The sequence below is a fragment of the Jaculus jaculus genome, chromosome 12 (genome assembly GCF_020740685.1).
Source record: "Jaculus jaculus isolate mJacJac1 chromosome 12, mJacJac1.mat.Y.cur, whole genome shotgun sequence".
Taxonomy (NCBI): domain Eukaryota; kingdom Metazoa; phylum Chordata; class Mammalia; order Rodentia; family Dipodidae; genus Jaculus; species Jaculus jaculus.
The window spans coordinates 9,650,729-9,675,643 of record NC_059113.1 but is presented as its reverse complement, the minus strand read 5'-3'; the positions used below and the strand labels follow the sequence as shown (position 1 = coordinate 9,675,643).

The window sequence follows — 24,915 nt, the reverse complement described above, 5'->3', positions numbered from 1 at the left end:
TTGTGAAAAAGCATACTATAGACAAGAAATCTTTTCAAGAAAATGTTCTGCATCATTTTCCTCTAAAACTTAAAGGATGGCTGAAACTTTGCAGAGCCATACAAATAAACACATTAAAAGGTACACTGAGGTGCTTGAAAGCTATATTACTTATAATATTATTATTGTACCAAATATAGTAGCAGTGACTCAGACAAAATTTGCTGAGTGAATCTTCCCTAAGGATAAATTTAATTTCCCTAAAGGGCTAAAATGATACCAAAGATGATTTTGTGTTTTAATAAAATTTTGTCAATTTTATTAAAAGCAAATTCCATTTCTTCACATAAACTTTTTTCCCTTTGTTGGAAAGTCCACTTCAATGCATTGTTTTGTAAGAGTAAGTTGGCTCAGTGAGACAATCACTGATCAAGACACACACACAGTTAGCACCGCACATCTATAAATGCAGGAGCTCGCCACAGCTTTCACATGTACAAGCTCTTACATATCCACATATATATTTACAGCTAATAAATAAAGTTTAAAGCCAAGGCATCCTTGATTATATATATAGCAAAACCTTTAGAAGCCGGAGTTCCCAGTGCCAGGCACTGATTTGCTGAATCTTTTATGACCACTTGATCCAAACCCGAATGCACAGGATGAATGAATTAGCAATAACAGGGATGCCAGTGACAAATTACACATCATTTTATTGTTAGAATTAATTCCAAGCTTGATGGAGTCAGTCACATTTGTCCTATATAATATAGGCACAATCAGCTTTGTCTAACATTCTGAGACATTTGAAATTATTTCTCTTCCAACATGTTCCAACACACCCTTTGATGGTTTCCCTTCCAAATGATATTGCATTGGCTAGTCTACCTGTGGGCACCAAGTGTTCAGGTACCTACATGCCTGCTGAGTTTGGATTCCCAGCAAGAGCCTCTGAGATATTTGACTTCCTTACCATCTTATATTAATAAGTACAAAAAGCATTCTGAAAATATGAGATCTAGTTTATAAATAATTGTCCACTCACTCTTGATTAGTTGTTAAAAAATAAAACAACAGTGACCACCCTCATGGGACTTTCTGTGGCTATGGCGATTGAGGACTCTCTTCCTTGCACACAATAGTTTATTGGAACTGCTTATGCATACATCCCAGTCGTGTCTCCACCTTTTTACACGGTAAAAATGGCCCTTATCCAAAATGTGTCCTTTGCACGATGCAAACTTTGAACTTGAATGCATCCAAACCAGAAATGAAAGATGCTTTGAAGTATGAAAGAGATATGGCTGAGAGTAGAAAACTGAATAGTAAATATTGGACATTGAATGAATTCAGGTTGATGAATGCAATTAGAAAAATCTGGTAATAACATTATGGAACTAGGCAGGCACGGTGGCTCACATCTATAGTCCCAGCAACTGGGAGGTTGAGGCTGGGCATCGTCATGAGTTTCAGGCCAGTCAGAGCTGTAGGGGGAGGATAATTTTCTCAAGGAAATAAAAGTAAAATTATGGTACCATTTTCTTCCTACGTCGCTCAAATTCCTTGTCAGCTAAGAATTACAACCTCATTTGCAACGCATATCCAGGGAATAATGTTAAAATTCAATGATTAAGACAAAGAAAAAAAAAAAAGAGGGAGAAATTAGCAATAAAAAATGCAGTCTGTTAAGAAAAACTTCGAGAATGCTTCAGTCTGAAAACTAAAGAATTCTCATTAAAATAAAGGGGTCTAACTAATTTAAGACTATGTATGGTCCAACGTGCCATGTCAAGGAGCCTTATTTTACTGGGTTCACAAGCAATCCTTTCTTAAAAAACAAGACAGCGCAGTGCTTTGCCTAACTGCTGTCCTGGCTGCGCTGGAAGACTCCTCACATGGTATAAGCCATGTGAAGTACTTGACACTGTCTCCTAATTTAACTCAAAAACGACAGAGCTGGGATAATACTCAGGAACGTCCACTTTTAGACACCCGGACACTGGGATTGTTATTCGTTCACGCCAATCTTCGTAGAACTCAGTGCTGTCCTTCTCTGTGTAATTTGTCCAGTGTCTGTGGAGAAACAGGACAAGCAAGGCACCTGGTTATCTGCTTCGTCTTTTACAAGCCCTTTCCCTCCCCACCACTGCTGTGATCGTGATCAAGAGGGTTCGGCTGGAAACTCAGGACAAAGGTGAGAACAAGCCAGGGAGATGTGGATGATGGATCAGAGAGAAGACTGATTCCCCGAGGTAATAAACTCACAAACGTCAGTGGGGCCAGGTCTCCACAGGGAAACTGAGTCACATGATTTCAAAGGTTCCAAGAATTTCCCACTTTAAAAAGTTACCAAATGCAAAGCCCGTTTCACTCTTTTCGTGTGATAGGAGACTTCTGGAGAGTGAGTGGAAGATGCTACACTGGGACTTTTGGTTGATTTTGGTCAGACACCCAGAAGATTATTAGTCTGATTCGTGATGACCTCTGGAAGTTCAAGGGCATTTTAAAAAATAGCTTCCTGAGCTGGGTGTGGTGGTGCACGCCTTTAATCCCAGCACTCTGGAGGCAGATGTAGGAGGACTGCTGTGAGTTCGAGGCCACCCTGAGACTGCATAGTGAATTCCAGGTCAGCCTGGGCTACAGCGAGACCTTACTTCAAAAAACCAAAAAAAAAAAAAAAAAAAAAAAAAAAAAACTTCCTGCAAACCTGTTGTTTAGTAATCCTGTAATCCACAGGGGCCTTATTCTTAGGCCTCCTCAGACAGGTTCTTGTAAACTGTGATTAGCAGAGCTTCCCAAGCAGCTGGGGAAATCCTCTGCGTACTTAGGTTTATGCTCCTGTTCACGCTGCTCCACTTTTGGAGTAGAGAAGCTTCCCTTTACAGATAGTGTGACTACCTGGGAGAGTCAAAAACTCATTACAGTGTGAAGAAGAAGTGACAGCTATGTGCCTAGTACTGAAGGAGACATCTCTATGACATCCTCTAAGGGTGGGGATCATTGTGAAAGAGAATGTAAGAGTCAAAGGACGTGGGGAGTGTTCTGGAATGCGGTCTTCCAGATACTGAGTGGCCATTACATTCCTGACCTCCCAGTGGCTGATGCTATCTATAGCAGGCCTACATAATAGGAGGACAAAAAAAAAAGACTTCCAGCCTAGAGAGCGTGCTGGCACACACCGCCTTTAATCCCAGCACTCAGGAGGCAGAGGTAGGAGGATCACTGTGAGTTCAAGGCCACCCTGGGACTACATAGTGAATTCCAGGTCAGCCTGAGCTAGAGTGAGACCCTACCTCAAGAAAATAAAAAATAAAGACACCCAAACAGAAGAGGAATCAGTTGGAAAGAAGCAGGGGTTCAGTAGAGGGAGAATAAGGAAAAGGGGCCAAAGAAGCTGGAAGAAGGGGATTATAATCAGGGCACCTTGTGTGTACATATGGAGGTTGTCAATAAAAGGTCTGGTTTTTTAAAAAAAAACCTGGAGTTATTTATTTAGGTGACTTTGCTTTTATATTTACATAGCCACTTAACACTGCAGATGGCATGGGGAGGAGTTAGCTATATGTAATATGTATTTGTGTGCATATATAAAATTTCACGTTGGAGTCTTTCTAAGAATCAAGGCAATTGTGAAATTGCCTCAGTGCCATGACAAGCAAAAAGCAAAGCATTTAATGACTTAGCAGACATTTCTCCACTTAGTAACTTTTCTGGTTTAATACCAGTAACTAATTTCCATTTCAGGTTTGTCTTGAGTGTTCTGACATTAATGTTTTGGATCCAGATGGACTCTTTTTATTCATTTAATTTTTAATTCTATCTTTTATAAGACATGAAAAATATACATGACATACTGTGAAAGGATAAAAATCAAAATGTTAATCAAATGTCATTGCCCTTGAGTGATTAGGTTTTAGTGGTTTTGTTTTCTTTGTCTGTTTTCCTAATAAATTTATAAACTATATTGAATATGAAAATGTATTAATTATATTAAAGATTTAAAATAAAGATGTTCCATATAGTATTTTTAATATACTCTTCCTGGAGAGGCAATTTTTATTCTGTACCTTTATCTGTAAATATAACCTAGAAAAGAGAATGGGCCAAAAGCAATTGCTTTTTCTAATCACAGGTGATGCAGTGATTAGCTTTAATCACTGACTTTTTGTGCCACTGGCTTGTGTGACATGATCTAACGCTCACTTTCATATGTATAATCCACAGCACTTGGCATCTGGCAGGGGAGCAAGGGGAGGAATGAAAGCGGCATACCCTGAGATTCAGGAGAGGAGATGGGAAGGTCACATGCTTGGTCTCCACTTAGCACTGACGTTCTGGAAAGATTCTGCTGCCAGCTGCCATGTGGCTTAGCCTTAAAGGTCAGGTAGCAATGAGCCAGCAGTTGTTTTGTGATAGAAAGGAGAATAGTCTCCCATACTATCATTAGATTTACCCCTCATCTGTGAGGTTGTCGGGTGGGTTCTTGGGTCTGTCCTTTGGGTCCTATGTCCTAGAGTCTGTGACAGTAGGAGAGTCAGACTATGCGGCCGCAGCTGATAAGAGACATTTCTGTTCTTGGCTACAGCCCAGCAAAAGCTGCAGCCATGGCTGCAACGTTACATGCTTTGCAGACAGCAGCCATGCAGCTGTCAGGGTTGCAATACTGAGAAAAGGAAGATTTGGAGGCAATTCTAGAAACAACAACAACAACAAAAAGTAAATCCTAAATTTTGTAACTGGGACAAGGATCTGGACGAGGAGAAAGAAAAATGTATGCTAGAGGGGCTGGAGAGATGGCTCAGCGGTTAAGCACTTGCCTGTGAAGCCTGAGGACCCTGGTTCAAAGCTCGATTCCCCAGGACCCATGTTAGCCAGATGCACAAGGGGGCGCATGCATCTGGAGTTCCTTTGCGGTGGCTGGAGGCCCTGGTATGCCCATTCTCTCTCTCTCTGCCTCTTTCTCTCTGTCTGTCTCTCTCAAATAAGTAAATAAAAGTAAACAAAAAATTATTTTTAAAAAGTATGATAGGAAGCAAATAGACCCCTGAGACATGTCAGCAGAGGGCTAAGAGAAATGCTCATGCCCGGCTGCCTCCAGAGGCTGCTCCGAGAGGCCTGGTCCTAGATGCTCACCAGCCAGACTTCTTCAGAGACTTGTCGTGGCATTTCACAAACACTGCGGAGGTTTTGCCCTTCTGCAGATGAGACACCTTCTCCCTGGCACAGAAGATCACCCTGTGGAAGGAAACAGATGTGAGCGTGCCACGTGGAATAAGAACAGCTGTCCAAAAATGAGTTTTTGGTCAACGCTTTTTAAATCCCGACGATCATGCTCGTTAATTAGGGTGATACAGCTGCCAGTTAACTGCTGCACCCAGAACGGGGCCTGGCCTGGCATCAGCACAAGAGCGATGCTTACGGATAGCTCAGACAAGCTTTAAAGTCACCAGCTTTTCCCCGAACGATGACACAAAGTCAACCACTCAGTATTGGTGTTAGGGAATTAAGGAATCAGCATTCATCTTATCCTTCTGTGGAAGCAAAGACTACATAGCTTTCCCACCCATAGCATCTTTTTTCTTCCGTATACATGTAAATGACAAAAGAAATATTTTCTCAATTCTACCCTAGAGAGTTGTTTTTTAATCAACAGTCATAGCAGACTAGAGTTTGCACAACTCCCTGAACATTTGTGTCAAGTTTCAAATCTTATGGGGTTTTATATGCAATTCATTCTGTAGACCCAGGTGGGGTAGGGCTGAGGCTCCAGGATGGAATCATCTGAGAAGCTCACACTTTCAGAGGAGACTGGTTTTGGTTTGCACATGTCAAAGATCTGTGAGGTTCATTCCAGCCATATTTTGTGTTTGCAAGAAATTGGGTTAAGTGGCTACTTAAGATTGCTGGCTTCTAGCCCCAGCTCTCATTCCAAATATCTATGACCGGTTCATGGATTATATATTTCCTACTTGAAATCCAAGAAACACTACAAGTCGGGCATTCCCAATCCAAAACTCTGGAGTACCAAATGGTCCAAAATCTAAGTATTTTTTTGAGTACTAACATAGAAAATTTCTACCAAGTGGAATATTCCACTTGACCTGATATGACAGGCTGTAGTCAAAATACAGGCGCACTGTGTAAACTGCCCTCCAGGCTATGTACATGGTGACTGGGAAACATACATGCATTGAAACATATCTTATTTTATATGCTTACAAATGTTCTAGTGTCTGAAAGAATCCCAAGCTTAAGGAGTACTCCTAAACTATTCCTCCTTTAATTAACTAGGTACTATAAGACTAGAGAAAAGGCTTATAAAGAAGCCTCCTGAAATGCTATCCCCAGGAAATGAGTGTGTGCTGGATGGGGAAAATTCAGTGCAATTACTTTTTCTGAGTCTCTCCAGCCTTCACTCGGATCTTCTCAATGATGAAGCCGGGGCTGCTCCACCAATCTGACCAGCTGAAGTAGGAGTCGCTCATCCATTTGAGTTTCATCATTAGCAGCTCTCCGATGTCCACCTCCGTGTAAATCAGGAAGGAGTATGTCTTGTTTGTGGAAACCTCAGGCCTAAATAAAAACCCCACAAATTTGGTTACTTCTGAAAATTAGCTTTTTCTCCTCCCCCTAAGATATAAATAGCATTATTGTTTGGGTGATATTTTTTAAAAAATGTAGAAAATGTCCAACAAAATGCTCAAGAGGAATGTCAATGGTATTTAGCATATTATAAGATATCTATGTCCCTTTAGTGTATTCCAGATTTCGTGCTAATAGTATAAACCCGGTATAAATCTTAAGAGAAAAAAGTCTATTAACCAATTATTTACAAACACTTTCACCTTCATACATTCCTTCTAAACTGTACTGATATGTGAACATGTCTATATAATTACAAAGCAGGCATATATAGTCTGCCACTTCTTTCCTCTCCCCTCCAGTATCTGATACCTTTGTCATATTTTACCTCTTTTTCAAAAAATTATATTATTTCAAGGCTAGGCTGATTTTATTGACTTGATAAGCCACAATTCACTTAATTTTGACTCAGTGATAACACTTCATTTCTTATTCATGCTACTGTATCTTCCAACATAGTAAATGGGCTATACTTAAACATTTTAAATCTTCTCATTGACTATTTCTTTAGAATATAGTTTTAGAAGAAACCATTCCATTTCTTATCATTATAGCTATGTATAATTATTTTCTCACCACTTTCCATATATGGAAGGTTCTAGAAATGAATGATATACCCAGTATGCATGTGAGTACAGCTTCACCACCTCATAAGCACTGGGTTTCTAGAGGTTATGTTAATTTAGGAATATTTAAAGGTTATCAAGAAAGGTTTCTTAGTTAAAAAAAATTCTATTTGTGAACAAGAGAATGGGGGAGAGAGATTCAACATGCCAGGGCTTCTTGCTGTTGCAAATAAACTCCAGACACATGCACCACATTTTACATTTGGTTTTATGTGGGTACTGAGGAATCGAACCAGGGTCCACTATGCCCATTAGGCTTTGCAAGCAAGTGCCTTTAACTGCTGAGCCATCTCTCCAGCCCAATTTTCTACTTCTGTGATCAAGAGTAAGAGGTACTGCTTTATCATGGGTTTCTTTACTACTTATATTTCCTATGCTGATTATATTGAGATCAGTAAAGTGGCTGTCACCACTATCCATTTTTAATATCAAACTACTTATTTATTCATCAGTTAATTTTTTGCATGTGTGGTGTGTGTGTGTGTGTGTGTGTGTGTGTGTGTGTGCAGCTGCAATGCACTTGGCTGTTTAGAGGAGCATGTCAGGTGCCTTTCACTATTGCTCATGCACGCATTTCCTTGAGACAGTCACTCTGAAGGCACAGCTGCCATTTGCATGAACCCCATGACCTTCTGACCTCTAGTCCCCACAAACTGATGATACAGGTGCACAGCCATGCCCAAATGTTTGTGTGAGACCTGGAGAACTGAACTGAGGCAGTATCAGGCCCTCTCAGGCCCTCATGCTCTGACCCACTGGTCCATCTTCCCAGGCTCTATTCACTCGTTTTTGTGGTGTGGGACCAAATCCAGGTCCTCACAAATGCCAGGCAAACACTCCATCTCTGAGCCACAACCCTGTCCTTTAATATAAAAAAAAAACCTTTTATTTTTATTTATTTCTTCATTAGAGACAGAGAGAGGGAGAGAGAGAGAATGGGTGCACCAGGGCCTCTAGCCACTGCAAATGAACTCCAGACACATGTACCACCACATGTTTCTGGCTTACATGGGACCTAGAGAATTGAACCTGGGTCCTTAGGCTTCCCAGGCACGTGCCTTAACTGCTAAGCCATCTCTCCAGCCCTAATATCAAATTTTTGAGGGAATTCAAAGACTTGGGTTTGTTTCTTTTTATAAAAGAAACAAGCAGACCTAAAATGATTTTTAAAAAGAAAAAATGGTTAGTAAGTATAAAACGGGCAATTGGAAAACGTTATCACCTCATTTGACATAGACTAAAGACCTCTGTTTTTACATTATAATTTCTTAAACTAGTGACTTCTTTTGTTTAGTGTGACACTGTCACACCCAGGCCTCTGGCAGCCAGCGGTGCTCAGGCCACAGGCAGGGGTTGCATCCTGGACTACTCACAGGGTGAAGGGGATGTTCTCGCTCTCAGCCACGGTGCCGTACAGAGAGATCTCGAAGGCCTGGTTGATCTGCGTGTGACGCTCAGTCCCAGAAAAGTGGACCTTTACTTGGTAATGGAAGACTGCAAGGAGGAAATGGAAACAAAGGCTGATCAGTATTCAGGGAAACTTCACAGCCCCCAGACAATCAGGCAATTCAGACCCACAGAGCATATCTTCTTGCCACCCAACGGGAAGTAGCCACATATTGCACCATTGGTATGGCCTGGAAACATTTCCTGTTGGCCGTGATGCATACCTTGGGATTACAGACCTCAAGTTCTATTTCTTTTCAGAAAGATGCAGTTAGAGTGGAGGGGGAAAATCCCATGTATCTGAATTGCCAAGTAGTCCCACCCGGAAGCCAGCCATCTTTGATGGACTAGCCGGGAGATCAAATCAAAAGTCAGATGTACCCATGAGTCTCTCTCTCCCATAACTGCCACCTACTTTGGCCACCTTGTCCCTCTGCCAGTGTACCGAGCATTCTTGGGGCCTGCTAATGCGTCACTGTGTGAGGTCATGTTTCTTCTCGTTTCATGGGTAAGCCTGCCCTGCCTGCTCCCAGTGTCAGCCACTCGGGTTCACTCCTCATTCCCTTGCCATCTGGCTCAGGGAGACACGAAGCAGCTTCACAATGCAGCCGCTCCCTCCGAGCAATCAGTGAGGCCCTCACTATGCACATAGTTCTTGCCTTCATGTAAGCAAACTTTGGAAGCGGCAAACTTTCCACAAATGGCCAAAGAATCACTATTTCAGGCTCTTTGGGTGATGAGATGCTTGTCTCAAGGACACAGTTTTCCTTGGTGGCACGAAGGTATTGTTAGACAAATACAGAGATGAATTGCGTGGCTTTGTTTCATTTTATTTACAAAAGCAAGTAGGTGGCTGGATATGGCCAAGGGGCTATAGTTTATGATGGGGAGATAATTTCAAATGAGCTCTGAGCTCTATACCGATAGCTAATGGTTACAGTTACAAAGTTACAAGAAAGGGTAAAAAGCGAGACTAAAGATACAGGGGTTGAGCCCCAGGGTATTTCTGGTGATGGGAATCAGGAGGACAGATGAAGTGGACAGCGCAAGTCTCTCTGTATCAACAGAAGCACAGGCAAGAATGCAGGGCTTAGTGATATCACTTCACTAACTCTGTCCCACTGGACAGAAGTGGCTCATGCAATGCGGTGGGCATGATGAGCATGGCACCTTACAGTTGCCTTCCCTTTCACAGCCTCCAGCTCACCTTTGTAAGGCATCTGAGAGCGGGTCTTCAAGTACATCTTGCTGCTCCTTTTAGCCCTGACCTTGTTGATCTCATAGCCCACATTGTTGCAACGGTTCTTTCTGCAACTCAGGCAGAGTCCTTTCTCAAAGGCCTCCTTGGAATTGCACCTGTAAGCCTTACTCGGGTTTTCTTCATTCAGCAGGGAGTCAATGAAGAGATGGATGGAGCGCTCATGGGAGCACTTCACCAGCTGGTCCACATCTGGGGAAAAAGAAACACAACAGGGGGGCTGGAGAGATGGCTTAGCGGTTAAGCGCTTGCCTGTGAAGCCTAAGGACCCTGGTTCGAGGCTCGATTTCCCCAGGACCTGCGTAAGCCAGATGCACAGGGTGGTCCACACATCTGGAGTTCATTTGCAGTGGCTGGAGGCCCTAGGCACCCATTCTCTCTCTCTCTCTCTCTTTGCCTCTTTCTCTGTCTGTCTGTTGCTCTTAAATAAATAAATAAATAAATAAAAAGAAACACCATAGGAGGTTTCATATCTGCACAAAACAGGTAGACGTGGTGACAGAATACAGCAAATTGCTTTAGGAAGTATTTAGGGAACAGCTGCTCATCTGCTACCAAGACTGGCAAAATTACAAGTTGACAAGGGACATTGACTCTTGTGATGCCTTAACTTTATGAATGTTTATTTTGTGTGTGTGTGTAGGTATGTGTATATGAGTGTGGTGTGTGTGTGCACATGTGCATGCATGATACATGTGTGGAGGTCATAAAACAGCCCGAGTGTGGGCCTCTGCCCTCCACCTTATTTGAGCCAGAGTCTCTCTTACTGTTTGCCATTGCTGGAGACAGACTGGCCCATGAGCTTCGGTCTGACTCCACTCCCACTTCCACGAGTGCATTGGGATTACAGACACGTGCGGAGCTCTAAGAGTTCTGAGGATCTCAGAACCAGGACTCAGGTTTACACAGCCAATGCAAACCACTGAGCCACGGCCCCAGCCCATAAATATGCTTATGTCACTCAAGGTAAAAGCTGATGTCCTCTAGCTTGTCATACCCTCTTTTAGTGAAAATGTTTCACTCAACACTTCTCAAAACCACCATAAATGGCATAATTGCTAATTTCATTTTATGTATATATTATAAGTAATGGAATGTTGGGTTCCTACTAATGTTTTTATCATCCGTGAATCAAAAGAATAATCAGCAATGTCATAAGAATGGATTTATCCTCATAAGCTTTTACGACACTGGAAAACAGTGATGTTATGCTTCAAGTACCATAGTCAATTCAAAAGTACTATACAAAGGTACTATCCCAATGTCCACGAAAATATGCAAAGGGACCTTAAAATAAATCAGAAATTGACCACATGCTAACATAATTACTAAAGCAAGTACTAAGCTAATATTACATTAATTTTTACTCTAAGAAATCACGAGAAATTTACAGATGGGAATGGTAGTTTATAATTTGCTCCTGACTTACACATTTCATTAAAAAGTTAATGACAAGATAAATTTTGACAAATATTTCCTGCACTTTGAACAAAGTTCAGTATTACTAGATGGTCTTTGTAGCTTCATTCAAATAATGACACCACTAGCCAGATAATGTCTATGAAGTTATTATGGAGGCCAGAAGAGTTTTCCTGTCTAAATCTTGCCTTTGTTTTCTATTGTTATTGCTGAGTATTATACTGTGAGTAACCCGCAATATAATAATAAACAAGACATAAAAAAATCTGGCTGGCCCCCAAATGATCATGCTGAACAAATGAAATCTTCAGAAACAATGGCTAAATGAGTAGATTAAAGCCACACTCTATGGAGAGAGTGAGAAGGACACAAGGCTCAATGAGACTTAAATATCAAAATTTGAGCAACTTCTAATTAATACTTACCTCCAAGCCCTCTCTCTGCAATCACACGGATGGCTTCCCCAATGTTACATCCTGGCTGGAAAGTGCCTCCGTTGGGATAAATGTCAACGTGCCCTACTGGTTTCTGGATCCCAATACTCCGGCCGGGAGACCCTCTGGTGAAGGTGTGCAGGACGTCTACGAAGTCCGCGTCATCCGGGGAGAGGCGGCTGGGGGCTTCGGCATACTCAAAGTTAGGCCCGGCCGGATCCAGGCCTTCGGGGAAAGGAAAAGGACCCAAGGGTTTTAAATCTGCATTACTTTCAGTCCCCATTAGTATCATGTTAATTTTTTGGCTTATTTGAATTTAATTGGCAGCCACTTAAAATGAACTCCTTATGTGTAGGAACTGGATATTTTTCTTTCTTTCTTTTTTTTTTTTCAAGGTGGGGTTTCCCTAGTTCAGATTGACCTGGAAGTCGGAACTGGATTATTTCTATGGTGAAGAAAGCCCTAAAAGTAGGACTCTTTTAGCATGATAGTTTTGTTGTTGTTTTTTTTTTTCTCTCTCTCTCCCTCTATCCCTGTCCATGACCTCATGTTCCTAAACTGGCCTCAAACACACAGTATTCCTAAGGACAAACTTGAACTCCTGACCCTCCCACCTCCACATCCCAAGTACTGGGGTTATAGACGTGTACCATCACATGCAACTTGAGTCTTTTTGAAATTGGCCATTCTACAGAAATTTGCACTCTGGATGGCTTGATGTTCGTTACAGATTATTACTGGATCTAGGGAGACCTTGAAGGGCTCTTTCCCTCTCTGTCTATGCCAAGCTATCCATAGCTTCTTTCAAATAACCTCTGCAGCTGGTCCCTTTTCGTTTCCCCGGTACTAACGTGAGAGAGAATATAGCATGTGAACACATCACTCGCACAGCCAGAGCAGAGTGAGGAGAGACCCTTTTCAGAGGAGCGTGTGGGCATCTGGGATTCACTCTGCTCTATGCCTGTGCCATGCCAGTGCCCACAAAGCCCAGGAGGGCAAACATCTGTACTTCACCTCTCTTCTGAAAGAGAGAGCAGGGGTGAGATGATCAGTACATGTCCCCAATGCCACACACATGGTACTGGCAGGCATGACTGATTCTCTTTCCGAATGCTACTGACCTCAGCTCTTACGATTAGTGGACAGAAATGCTTCTTACCAGTAATTCTGTTCACCTTCTTATTGGTCAGACTTCCTGCCACACCAGCAGCATGGGCTCCCAGGCTGTACCCTAAAAGATGGACATTGTCCAGAGGGTAGTTAAATTCCTCCTGGGAAAGAACAAAGGGGGGAAAATCATTTAGTTTAGTTTTTCTTTTTTTGTAAAAGATCAAAACTAGAAGTAATAAAATCATTATATTCTTTGCAAAATATGGACCCTATTGTGAATTGATTTTACCTTTGTGTTACCCGTAAGAGAAACAAACATCTTCCATATTTTTGAGATTTTTCTTCTGTGTGTGTATGTGTGAATGACATGTGTGTATATGTGCTTGCATGTGAGTGGACTCACATGCTTGTGCGGGTGCAGGTACATGTGTGTGTATCTGGGGGTGTGCAGACAAAAGGCTAACCTTGGGGATCATCCTTGGGTACTCTATCCAGCTCTTTTCTTTTCCTTTCTTTCTTTCTTTCTTTTTGGAAGGTGGATAAAACCTACAGGTAATCCCAAACACTGACCCTCAGCTATCTCATGCCCTATACACCTTCCAACCCATTGTCACCCTGGCTCTCCCTCTTTGATTCCTTGTCCCAGAAGGCTGACCATATGCATCTCAACTACCTGGGTCCTTCATCCACACTAAGAACTAAATCTTATTAATTTTTGGCTTAAGGAGACTGGTATTCTATCAGGAGACAAAGTATCCACGTGCCAGACAACTGGTGGGGAAGGAGTTGGCTGAACACTCATCTTCCTTCCGTCCTGAAATAATAGGCTTTTGTTTGTTCTGCCCATTTACTATTGGCCTCAGTAGATCTAGTCACTAAAAATATCAAGGGGGCTGGAGGGATGGCTTAGTGGTTAAGGCACTTGCCTACAAAGCCAAAGGACCATGGTTCAATTCTCCAGGATCCACGTAAGCCAGATGCATGAGGTGGTGCCCGTGTCTGGAGTGTGCATTGGTCAGAGACTCTGGCATACCCATTCTCTCCTTCCTTCCCTCTCTCTCTTAAATAAATAAATAAAAATAAAATATCTTTTAAAATATCAAAGGACAAAGCAGGATGGGGCTACTTACTGGCTTTATAGTCTTGTCATTCTTATCATAATGTTTCTTTGGGTTAGAATGGGGGTAGGGGCAAGGGGAAAGAGGACAGCAACACATGATGTATGCATAAGAAACATCTTAATAATAATAAAACATTTTAATAAGGAATGCCCTCCTGAAAACTTCACATGCCCCATCAAATATCTAGATCTAAGTGAAAAAGCAGAAAGACCAGCCATTCATCTAGCTCTAGCCAAGAGCTCTGCGCTCAACCCAGAAAGCTCCATCTCCTGGTCATACCTCCATCCAGTTGATAAATCTGGCCACATCTTTTCCCACCAGCTTGGTGTAGCCTGCAGATACTGGATAATGCTGCTGGGCCCGGTATAGCCAGTCCACCACGATGACGTTGGAATCAGGTTCCCTCTTGTACAAGGCAGCCACAAGTTTGGGCACCCAACTTTCATACATTCCCGTCACCTGAAAAGGATGACATGAGTGTCCTTAAAAGACTCAATGACAACTTGATATAAATATGAACACCCAAAACACCTACGTTATATGAGAAATGTGAACTTGCAAGGAAGCCCATTGGCTCCTACAGAAGACTTGAACCTTAAGGGAGGCTCAGGTGTGTGCCTGATCCTTCCTTCTTCTGAGGCAAATTTGAATGGGCCACCAGAAAGGTGTGTTGAGCTCAGGAATAGAAGATAAGGGTATAGTATAATTTCAATTTTAAAAGTATGTTTTCTAAATTCAGCAAAATTTCAATAACCTATTATTAAGAAGAAACAGAGTCAATGAATTAAAGTTTTATGACAGAATTATAGACTTAAAAAAAGAATATTAGTTTAATTACTTTTAATTCAGCTACACAGTGTTTCCTAGCATTTACTTCTGGTGGTACAGGATTATAATTTTAGCCATTCTGGAAGCTGAAGCAGAAGGTAAGTTATAGAGCAAGTTCAAGGTCAACCGGGGCAACTTAGTGAAGCTGTTTTTCAAACCAAAAGTAAAAAGAAAGGTGGAGATATTGCATGTTGGTTGAGAGCTTGCCTAATATGGGCAAAGCCCCAAGTTCAACTCACTGAACTGCAATAACAGAAAAGGGAAAATATTGGTTTAAGGGATGTAATTGCATTTCTTTTCTTTTTTAAATATATTTTATTTGTTTATTTGAGAGATTGAGAAAGAGGAAGAGAGAGAATGGGTGTGCCAGGGCTTCCAGCCACTGCAAATGAACTCCAGATGCATGCGCCCCCTTGTGCATCTGGCTTATGTGGGTGCTGGAGAGTCAAACCGGCATCCTTTGGCTTTGCAGGCAAATGCCTTAACTGCGAAGCCATCCCTCCAACCCCGTATTTATTTTCTGATAAAAGATCATTTTTCATGTTTAAGGAAGCTTTTAATAGGAGACTTGCAAAAACCAGATTAAATTCAATGCAATTCCAACAGAAAAATAGAAGGCTTGGATTCTAAGGTCAGTGAACTCCATCTGGAGCTTTGATCTGGTGTGTGGGTTCTTTCAAATTATGGTTTTATTTTTTTTACTCATTTAGTAGATAAAAATTACCAAAACATGTGCCTAGTACTAAATGAACTGAACAATTGTTCATTAAGCTTTTATTGGTGCTGAGAAAGGCCAGCCCAAGACTCCAGAGATAAGAATTTCAGTTCCATGTCTTTTACTGTCTCTTTTATTTCTGCAAACTACTTTAACTTTCCCAGGACATCTATAAAACAAACAGGCTGGTCTCAGAACATCTCAAAGCCCCCCGTCCCCAGCTCATGTGTATCTACTGGGGACCATTCTGGTTCCAATCTACTTGGAATGCTAAAGTGTCAGCCTACAGCTATTTTAAGCATGGAAAGAAAGAAAACAAACGGGGGGCTCAAAAGTGATGCCAACCCTTTAGGAATACATTTAAATCTCCGCTGAACCCATCTCAATGGGGCTCCTTCAAATACAGGTGCACAGGAGATCTTTGAGGGATACAGTTGAACACCTGCTGCTCCAACCCCACCCTTGTCTCCCCCTTTCCTTTAAGGAATGAATGATTAATTCACTCATGAAGGATCAATGGACCCTGGTTGCATCAGGACCACGCCACACTTCCACTGACTCGTGGTAATACATTTTGCTCTAGAGTCGAATAAAGCTTCCTTTTCCCACTTCCCAAGATGGCTGGCTCAAGGGCACCAGGCAGGCACTGTGTTGAAATGAAGGCTGGCACCGTCTGGGGGATGTAGTCATGAACCTGGGTCTTCAGATTCCACCCCAAGCCACAATGATCTTTCTCAAGTTTAAACCAAGCTGTCAGAGAACAGACAAGACATGTGTACAAGACAAGACATGTGTTCCCCAACTACTAGGGACCCAGGGACAGTCAAGCCCAGCCCAGGCCTTCTCCTGCAGCCACTCTTACCGTCCAGCCATGGATCACCACGAAGGTTTTGCTGCTGTGGTTGAAGTGGCAGTTAGCCACAGACTCTGTGACTCCAGGGATGAGGTGGCAAGTGTCCTCGGCTGTGTCTTCGGGGGTTCTTAGGGCAAATTTGCTTTCAATGTCCATAAAATCTTTTCTTCCTATGAGAAATGAAAATGAATTTGAGGTTAATCGAGGGCTGCTTGGTCTTATCTGTAGGAATGGTGTGTCTTGGCGTCACAAGAAACCACTGCTATTTTGGCTTTTCAAATGTCTTTTCAAAAATGAATGTGGATTGCAAGAGAATGACTTATGGCTGTAACCATGAGTTAAGCAACACTGTGACTCCCAGACTCTCTTGGAGCTGCCTTCGATGTAGGGGTTACACCCATGTGCATCTAAGTCCACATAAGTGGATATTCCTTAGTTAATTTGATGTTATCTCAAGACAGAACTTGGCCTAGGTGAAAAAGAGAGTGAAACTAGAACTGGGTCTCCATGTTCAAGTTCAAAACATTCTTCTAGAGAAATATTGTCCTATGACTCCTGTGTTATATAGTTCACATCACATTTTGTGCTATTTCACTTTCTTTACATCTCTGATTACATATTTTAAAAATTCCCAGGCTGGAGAGATGGCTTAGCAGTTAAGCACTTGCCTGTGAAGCCTAAGGACCCCGGTTTGAGGCTCGATTCCCCAGGACCCACATTAGCTAGATGCATAAGGGGGCACACGCATCTGGAGTTCGTTTGTAGTGGCTGGAGACCCTGGTGTACCCATTCTCTCTCTCTGTCTCTGTCTCTCTGCCTTTTTCTGTTGCTCTCAGAATTTTTAAAAACTCCCTATAATTACACAATTAAGTTTGTTTGAGGGAAGGGTATTTCTTGTCCATAGTAGAATTTTTTTAAAAAAGTATATTAGCAGAAGAAAACTTGGGAGCCTGAGGAAGCTCATGGCTGAACAGGGTTTGAGAAATTATGATTGTTTAATGTCCATACTTTGCTCAGGTAGATCTTTTCTTACTGATGTCCTTAAAATCTTCCACAGAACTTAAAAACTACTGCAAAGCTGGCTATAGAAGGGGCCCATTTTGATTCCTTGTAGACCCAAACTGGACAAAGACAGGAAGAGAATTTAGCTATCAGAACCATGGACATGATTCTAGACGCAAACAATCCTTCATGATTACTTGTAGGCTATAATACAGATCATAGTGCACCCTTGAAGTAAAGCATATTTCCAGCATAATTAGATCCTTCACAAACAGAACACAGAGGCCCTATATCAGGGAAAAGTATTTAGTTCCTATCTATTCACTGTAAAAAAAAAAAAAAGTGTCATATATTTTAAATTCTGCATTGAAAACTTTCAGGAAATAATTAAATGAGGTTACTTACTAAATATATTATTAATATCTTAAATGAAATGTGTTCCTTTTATGCAACTCAAAATTTGAAATCCAGAATTTCTAAAATGCCACTGAAGAAGTCAGGCCAAGAATAGAAATAAGGATGCCACAGTAACAGTGAGAGCATAGACATTTGAATCTGGTCATAATTATCTAAGGACTGGTCAACATTTCCCTTTTAAAGGGGTATTTTCCAAAATTCCTTACACTACATTGTGGTAAGTTGCTAAATGTTTTATGATAAGCAATTTTTGTATAAGAGAGATTTCTTAATGAAAATATTTACTAGAAAGAAGTGAGTTTTTAACAGTTACTAAGCACTCTAAAATCCTTATTCAAATAAAAATATTGGCTTAACTCCTGATCTTTAAAGCTCTTTTCAGTTCTGTTTACTAAACTCACTGAATCCATCCATCCACCAAAAATACGCTCTGCTTCTCCTCTAAAATAGCTCTGCTTCTTCCTTGCCAGCTAGAAAATGGTGCTAACTTCACTTGTTCAAGAGAAAGAATATTGATTACATGTTTTTAGTTTAGCTCTGCTTTCAGTGCCCAAGAAGTTCCTTTATTTTTAGGAAGTGTTATTAAAAATGTAAAACTGAATTAATTTCACTTGCTCCCACCTCTCTCCACCGCAAGTAGGTCATCCCTCCTCTCTAACAATCTGATGTTAGTATTTATTTATGGGTCTTGCCTGCAAAGCCCTTAGGACCCAGGTTTGATTCTCCAGGTCCTACATAAGCCAGATGCACAAGGTGGTACATGCATCTGGAGTTCGTTTGCAGTGGTTGAGGCCCTGGCACTCCCCCCCTCTCCCTCTCTCTCTCTCTCCCTCTCCTTTTCTCTTTGTCTCAAATAAAAATAAATTTTAAAAAAAGAGAAATATTGAGAACAGAGGCAGTCTGAACAACTTGGCAGATGCATCTGGCTTTGGCTTTCCTTCTATTTATTTGTCCCTGTCCTATTCCAGACAATTGCTTTGGACAACTCCACAGACACCACTCACTGGTAATCTCTCTTTTCCCTAGAATTGTGCAACTTGGAGGCCCTGGCGTTGCTGCTGGTTTTGAAACGACCAGGGGCATTCTCTGAAATCACGGAGGCCGGCCTTGGGCAGTTCCATGAAACAACCGGTCTATTCAGCGCAGAGATCCTGCGTCCGATTGCTCAGGGCTCACTGACAGCTCCCACTTCCTATGTGCTTCCACTGGACCCACCTCTGAGAGAAAAGCAACAGGAAGCAATTCCCATGCGCTCATGCAAACTTACATGTGGACACTTTCATTTCACTTTTTCAAGAGTTTTTGACAAAATTTTAAATTTATTTGTAAGCAGGGGGGAAAAAAAGGAAGAGAGAGAGAATGAGCTTGCTAGTGCAGCTGCAAACGAACTGCAGACACGCGCGCTCCTTTCTGCGTCTGGCTTTACTGAGACACTGAGGAATGGAACCCAGGCTGTCAGGCTTTGAAAGCCGGTGCTTTTAGCTGTTGAGCCATCTCTCCAACCCTCATTTCACTTTTAAAAGACAAGATTATTTATTTAAAGTTTTTACAGAAAAATAGCACCACTCTGTGTGCTAAGTGATGGCTTCAATACAATGTCAGGTATGAAGTCACAGATCTTACTGCTACTTAGTGAATCCTCCCTTCTCTTTGGTGTGCTCGTAGCAATCTTCACAGTGCCTGGATGTGCCGCTCTCCAGGAGGCTGTCTCAGTGTCCTAACTACCAGTGGACTTTCATTGCTGACATACCAGCTGACTCCGCCTGGAGACAGGCAGTAAATGGACGGCGGGGGTGGGCTAGCAGTGGGCTTCATCATCAATGTAAATGCCCTGGGATTGCTACTGGGTGACAGATAAGCTGATCTGAGGTGACTGTTTTACTAAGGAAACTGTTGTTTTCCACACATGGAAATGCTATTAGTGACTCCACATTTATGCAACTACACTGACTTTGGCAGGTCCCTTAGAAATTAAGGCACTTGGTGGGGGGGAGGTGCTGAGATAAAAGGATTGTTGTGAATTCCAGACCAGCCTGGGGCTCCAAAGTGAGTTCTAGGCACCTGTAGGCCAGAGTAAGGACTCTGCCTCAAAATAGAAAAGAAAAAGAGGGAGGTGGGAAAGCAGGGAGAAAGGAAACCTACCTGGAGAAGGAAAGGAAGGAGGGGGGGGGGGGAGGACCTGAGGTATATCTGTTCAAAATTCTAAATTCTAAATTTGACTTAGAACATTAATTCTGCCCTGAAGACCAGGGCCACTCAAACATGTCCTAACTACGCATCAAGGGGAGATTTTTGGGTAACCAGGCCATTTCCAAATGAATACATTTCCTTTACTATGTAAGTTTATTTCCTAAATTTCTAAATAAATAGCTCAAAATGTAGGGTATAAGAAAGAGAAGACATTAATCTTAGCATGGATAATTACCACAAAGATGAGATTAGGCTGAAGCAAAACATCTTAGAGAAACAGCATTTCACAGAGGGACCATATTGTTGCCTGAAAAGGGGATGGCTGAGCTTCCCGGGGGTCACGGTGGTCCTGGGGGCAGGCGAGAACCAGCAAGGGGCGTGCCATGCTGGTCAAGACAGGGGTGGAAGAGCTCAACCCTAACACAGTTGACTTGGAAATGCCTCTCTCTCCCTCCCCAACAGCATTCTATCCATCCACCTGCTGCTCACTCACTCTCTCAGTCCGATGCTCGTACTTACTGATGCAGTATAGAATGTACGATGCCAACAGAATAGAAGAAAGAAAACAATTTCAGTTACCAAATCGATCTGTATGGCGAGGGAAGACAAGTCAATATTGACATGATCGGTCTCTTAACGATGTTTGAATGAAGGCATTGTTCTAGAATTATCTAACAATCAAATTAGTTGTATAGAAACATGATTTATTAATTAAATGATAAAAAGAAATCTTGCATTTACTACCTAAATTTTATGTTGAATTTGATCTAAAATTAGAATGACACCTCCACAGTACCAGAAAGATGAGTTACAAATTAGGTTCAGGATTGTGTGTTACAATCACCCAGTTGGATTCAACCTTCTAAGATGAACAAATATAGCCATTGTTGCTCCAAGGGACCTTGTGGGCCAAGGACTGATACATTTCAGTGGAGGGACTTCAGGTGGGCTCATTTAAATCAAAATTTTGTGTGTGTGCATGTATTTTCATGTGAATACAGAGCATGTGTGTTGTGTACATGTGGAAGCCACAGGACAACCTCTCCTGCTACTTCTCAGTAATACCATTTGCCTATATTTATTATTATTATTGTTGGTTTCTTGAGGTAGGATCTCACTCTAACTCAGGCTGACCTGGAATTCACTATATAGTCTCAGGGTGGCCTCGAACTCATGGCGATCCTCCTACCTCTGCCTCCCAAGTGCTAGATTTAAAGGCGTGCGCCACCACGCTGGCTTATTATTTACTTTTAAGAAGGGTCTCTTAATGACCTGGAACTCACCAGTTAGGATAGACTGGCTGGCCAGAGAGCCCCAGGGAGCCTGTATCTACGCCTCCAGTGCTTGGATTTTAGGCACATGTCACCACTCCCAGCTTACGTCACATGGTTTCTTGAGCATCAAACTCAGGCTGTTGAGGTGAGGACTTTACCCATTGAGCTGTCTCCCCAACATAAAGCTATTTTAATTGGAATATAAAACTCTCACAGAGGTAATTATTTTCTCCTTGTTGACAGAGATGGCAAGTGGAAATGCCCAATGGCCTTGAATTAACACAATGAAAGTGGCTATTTTACCAACATTCTAGTTGCAAGAGAACAGAATGGAAAGAGCAGAAAGAACAAGCTTGTTCCAGTAGAACTTTAAATACATTTATCTTCTAACATAACCCCTCCCTCCCTTCCTTCCTTCCTTCCTTCCTTCCTTCCTTCCTTCCTTCCTTCCTTCCTTCCTTCCTTCCTTCCTTTTTTCCTTCCTAACAGATAGTTGTTTCCTCAAGAAAGGACTAACATTTAAGGAATACCCAAAGGGTAACACTCCACACAAAGACACTGTCAAAATGGCCATGAAACCGTCATGTGAGGTCACTCCTTCCCCACATGGACAAACATCGTTCATGGTAAAAATCCAAACTGTCAGGTTCTGAGTAAACTGCAATCTTAGTATTTTATTCCTTCAGCCATGATCTGCGCCTTCAACTTTTGCAAAGAAAGAATGTAATAAGCCTGTTGTGACAAAGATCTCCTCTCAGGTTTAAAAAAAAAAAAAGTGGTATTGATGGAGCTGGGAAGATGGCTCAGTAGTTAAAGGCACTGCTTGCAAAGCCTGCCAGCCAGGATTGCAGTCAGTCCTCAGCCACACACATAAAGCCGCACACACAAAGGCGATACAAGCATCTGGTGTTCATTTGTGATGGCAAGAGACCCTGGTACAAGCGTTCATGGGTACACACACCCGTGCAAATAAATTTTTTTTAAGTCTCAAAATAGGACATTATGAATAAATTCAAATATTATCTCCTTCCAAGCTGAAAAGTAATGGCACCCATGTGATGTGTGGAATACTTTCCCTGAACCATGTGACCCAAAGTCATCATCAGCCACCATTCTCTTGGCCAGAACATCTCCCCAGTTACGACAACGCAGCCTGGGCGGTAACAACGTGAAAGCAGGTTGTGACCAGGGAAAAGTATGGCATGTTTCAAGCTAGCTTCTTGAACAATCTGACGTGGAAGAGAGAGTGCGTTCCATAGGTCCCTGTCTCCATAACAGGGCAGCGATGGGGAGCTGAGCTAAACTTACACTGCTGGAGAGAGAGCAAGTGAGCATTTTCTATGGAAAGCCTCCCCCTCCCTTCCTCCCACCTTCCAGTGCCGCTATTAACCAGCCACTCCCTTGTCAAGCTCGGCTCCAGTGACATCTGCTGCTTTATCTCATCACCCAGCTTGCGTGACTCCCATGCTCGCCTAGAAATGCCAGCTGGGAGAGGCTGCAAGGGCTCCAGGAAGTCACCTAAGGCTGACTTCGCCTCATGCTCTTCCCAGCGGTGAGGGGTAGAGAATGCACAGGAGTTAAGTAAACTCCAGAGCCCAGAGGAGAGCTGAGGGTCACTCCAAGTGGCCTTACAAGCCTGGGTGAATTCAACTAGAAGCACCAGGTGGTCAGTGAAGGAAGAGACATACGATGAAGGACGAGGAGAAAGCAGACAGGACCGGAGGGCATCATTCAAATCTCTTAGAAATAACCCTTCCTAGTGCATTTTATATCCAGGAAAAGCAGGTGCTGGCTGGCTCCATTCAATCTAGATAGTAAGTTAAGTTCCTTAGGGCACATTGACTCTTGCCAACCTCTGGGTTTAAGGCAGCCAATCCCAGAGTGTCACTGACTAGCTGATGTTTTCAGGGTAATGAAACCCAACAAAAACTTTCAATGTATTACACGCAATCCTGCGTGGGTTTCACAGTACTCCTAGCGTTGTGTTTTCTGGGATAGGAATTTGGAGTTGGCCCCTACCGTTTTCCTTGAGCACGGTCGCACAGGATGGGGAGCGCATACTGCCGTGAGACTGAGGAATGTCTGGTCTTCGTATTAACCTAGCATACTTGTCTTTGCGTCCACGACTGCTCTGGTGGAATCGCTTTTACATTTTAACATAAACGTTTACAACGGCATGCAGAAACCTAAGGAGCTCTGAGCTGTGACGACAAAGGCTGGGACGCGCCACCCCACGGCACATCCAGGAGACACCACCCTCGAGGCAATTTCACCCGCCCAGGAGAGAAGGAAACGTCTCCTTTTAGGACTGACTTCAGTCACTTCTGAATCAAGGTTCACGTTACACCGCCTCGCAGTGGTTCAGCAAAGGATCTCTCGGCCCTACAAAAATTCACATCTGGCTTTCTCACACCCGCCCCTCCACCCCGAGAGCGAGCAGGCGGTGACCGCGGAGGCGCCCGCGACCTCCGAGCGCCTCCCGAGAACTCCACGTGCTCACAGCCGGGCGAGCCTCCGCTGGGAGGTGGGCAGCAACGGTGGTCCAAAGAAAGAGCTGGCATCCCCACGAGCCAGAGGCCGCAGACTGCTGAGCTGTTTTCAGAAGTCAGCCGTGCTCTTGGGCTTTCTGGATGCTCAGGAAAGCGGAGCGCGAGCGTGGGCAGGGCCGCTGGGGCGCTCGCCCCGCGCACCGACGCGCGCAGGACGCCGTGTCCCCTCCCCGCTCCACGCGGGCCCCCGGGGCGCTCGCGCTGCCCAGGTAGGGGCTAGGACAAGAGCGCCAGGGCCGGGGGCAGCCAGGGTGGCGACAGAGCCTCCGATCCAAGCCGGCGAGCTTCCCCAGAAGGGGGTCACTGCCTGCCCACGCGGAGCGGTTAGGGTCACCTTGGCCCGCGTGCCTTCCATTCAGCCCCTCCACCATGGGGAGGTGACAATGGGTCAGCACTGCAGCGCAGCCCCCAGCCTCCCTCATCCCAAGGGTCACCCTCCCCACCGCCACCACCACCACCACCACCCTTCCCTGCAGAGCTGGGCGGCTCGGGCTGCCCGGACCTAAGGGACAGCGCGGGAACCCGGGAGCCGAAAGCGGGAACTAAGAGCCGGGCCACACGGCAAGGTCGCCAGGCAGAGTCCCTCCCCATCCTGCGGGACGCACTCGGGAGACGGTGCCCGGGACCCGTGCGCTTTGCAGCCCCTTTCCAACTTCCACTCGCCTCTCCTCGGACCCCGGCCGCGCCGGCAGGTGGAGCGGACTTTGCAGGCAGAACGTACCTTGCGCCGCGGCCAGGCTCTGGAGCCACGCGCCCAGGGCCAGCAGGAGCAGGGCTCGGCTCTCCATCGCGGCGCGCGCCTTTCTGCTGCTGCGCGGTGGGAGCCGGGGGCGGGAGAGGGACGGAGCGCGGTGGGGCGCAGGGCAGGTCACCCTTTAGAAGAGAGGGCAGAAGCGGCAGCTTTCCTCCGGAGGAGGAGGAGGAAGAGAAGGAGGAGGAGGAGGGATTGAGCCTGACACGGGTTTCCACTCCACCGCTGCTTAAGTGGCTGGAAATATGCAAATAAACCTCATCACCTATTGGCTATAAAATCATAAGTTGGGGGCGGG

The 24,915-nt window shown here is 43.7% G+C and overlaps 1 protein-coding gene across 1 annotated transcript; it reads right to left on the bottom strand.

Annotated features, from left to right (window-relative positions):
* Nucleotides 1–669: 669 nt before the first annotated feature.
* Lpl (lipoprotein lipase) lies at nucleotides 670–24,915 on the bottom strand. The gene is made up of 10 exons (XM_045131704.1): nucleotides 24,588–24,915; nucleotides 16,444–16,604; nucleotides 14,318–14,497; nucleotides 12,967–13,078; nucleotides 11,799–12,032; nucleotides 9,904–10,146; nucleotides 8,624–8,744; nucleotides 6,373–6,555; nucleotides 5,116–5,217; nucleotides 670–2,055 (listed from the first exon to the last, which is right to left on the bottom strand). Coding segments are annotated over exons 1-10 (1,404 nt in total). The 5' UTR covers nucleotides 24,655–24,915; the 3' UTR covers nucleotides 670–2,054.

What these genes read in the sequence shown, in the direction of transcription:
- Lpl (XM_045131704.1), bottom strand. Translation starts at nt 24,654, where the DNA reads ATGGAGAGCCGAGCCCTGCTCCTGCTGGCCCTGGGCGCGTGGCTCCAG. An exon ending in GATTTATCAACTGGATGGAG is followed by an intron (nt 13,079 to 14,317) that starts GTATGACCAGGA and finishes GTTCTTTCCCAG; the next exon opens with GAGGAATTTAACTACCCTCT. An exon ending in GAGAACATCCCCTTCACCCT is followed by an intron (nt 6,556 to 8,623) that starts GTGAGTAGTCCA and finishes GTTTTTATTTAG; the next exon opens with GCCTGAGGTTTCCACAAACA.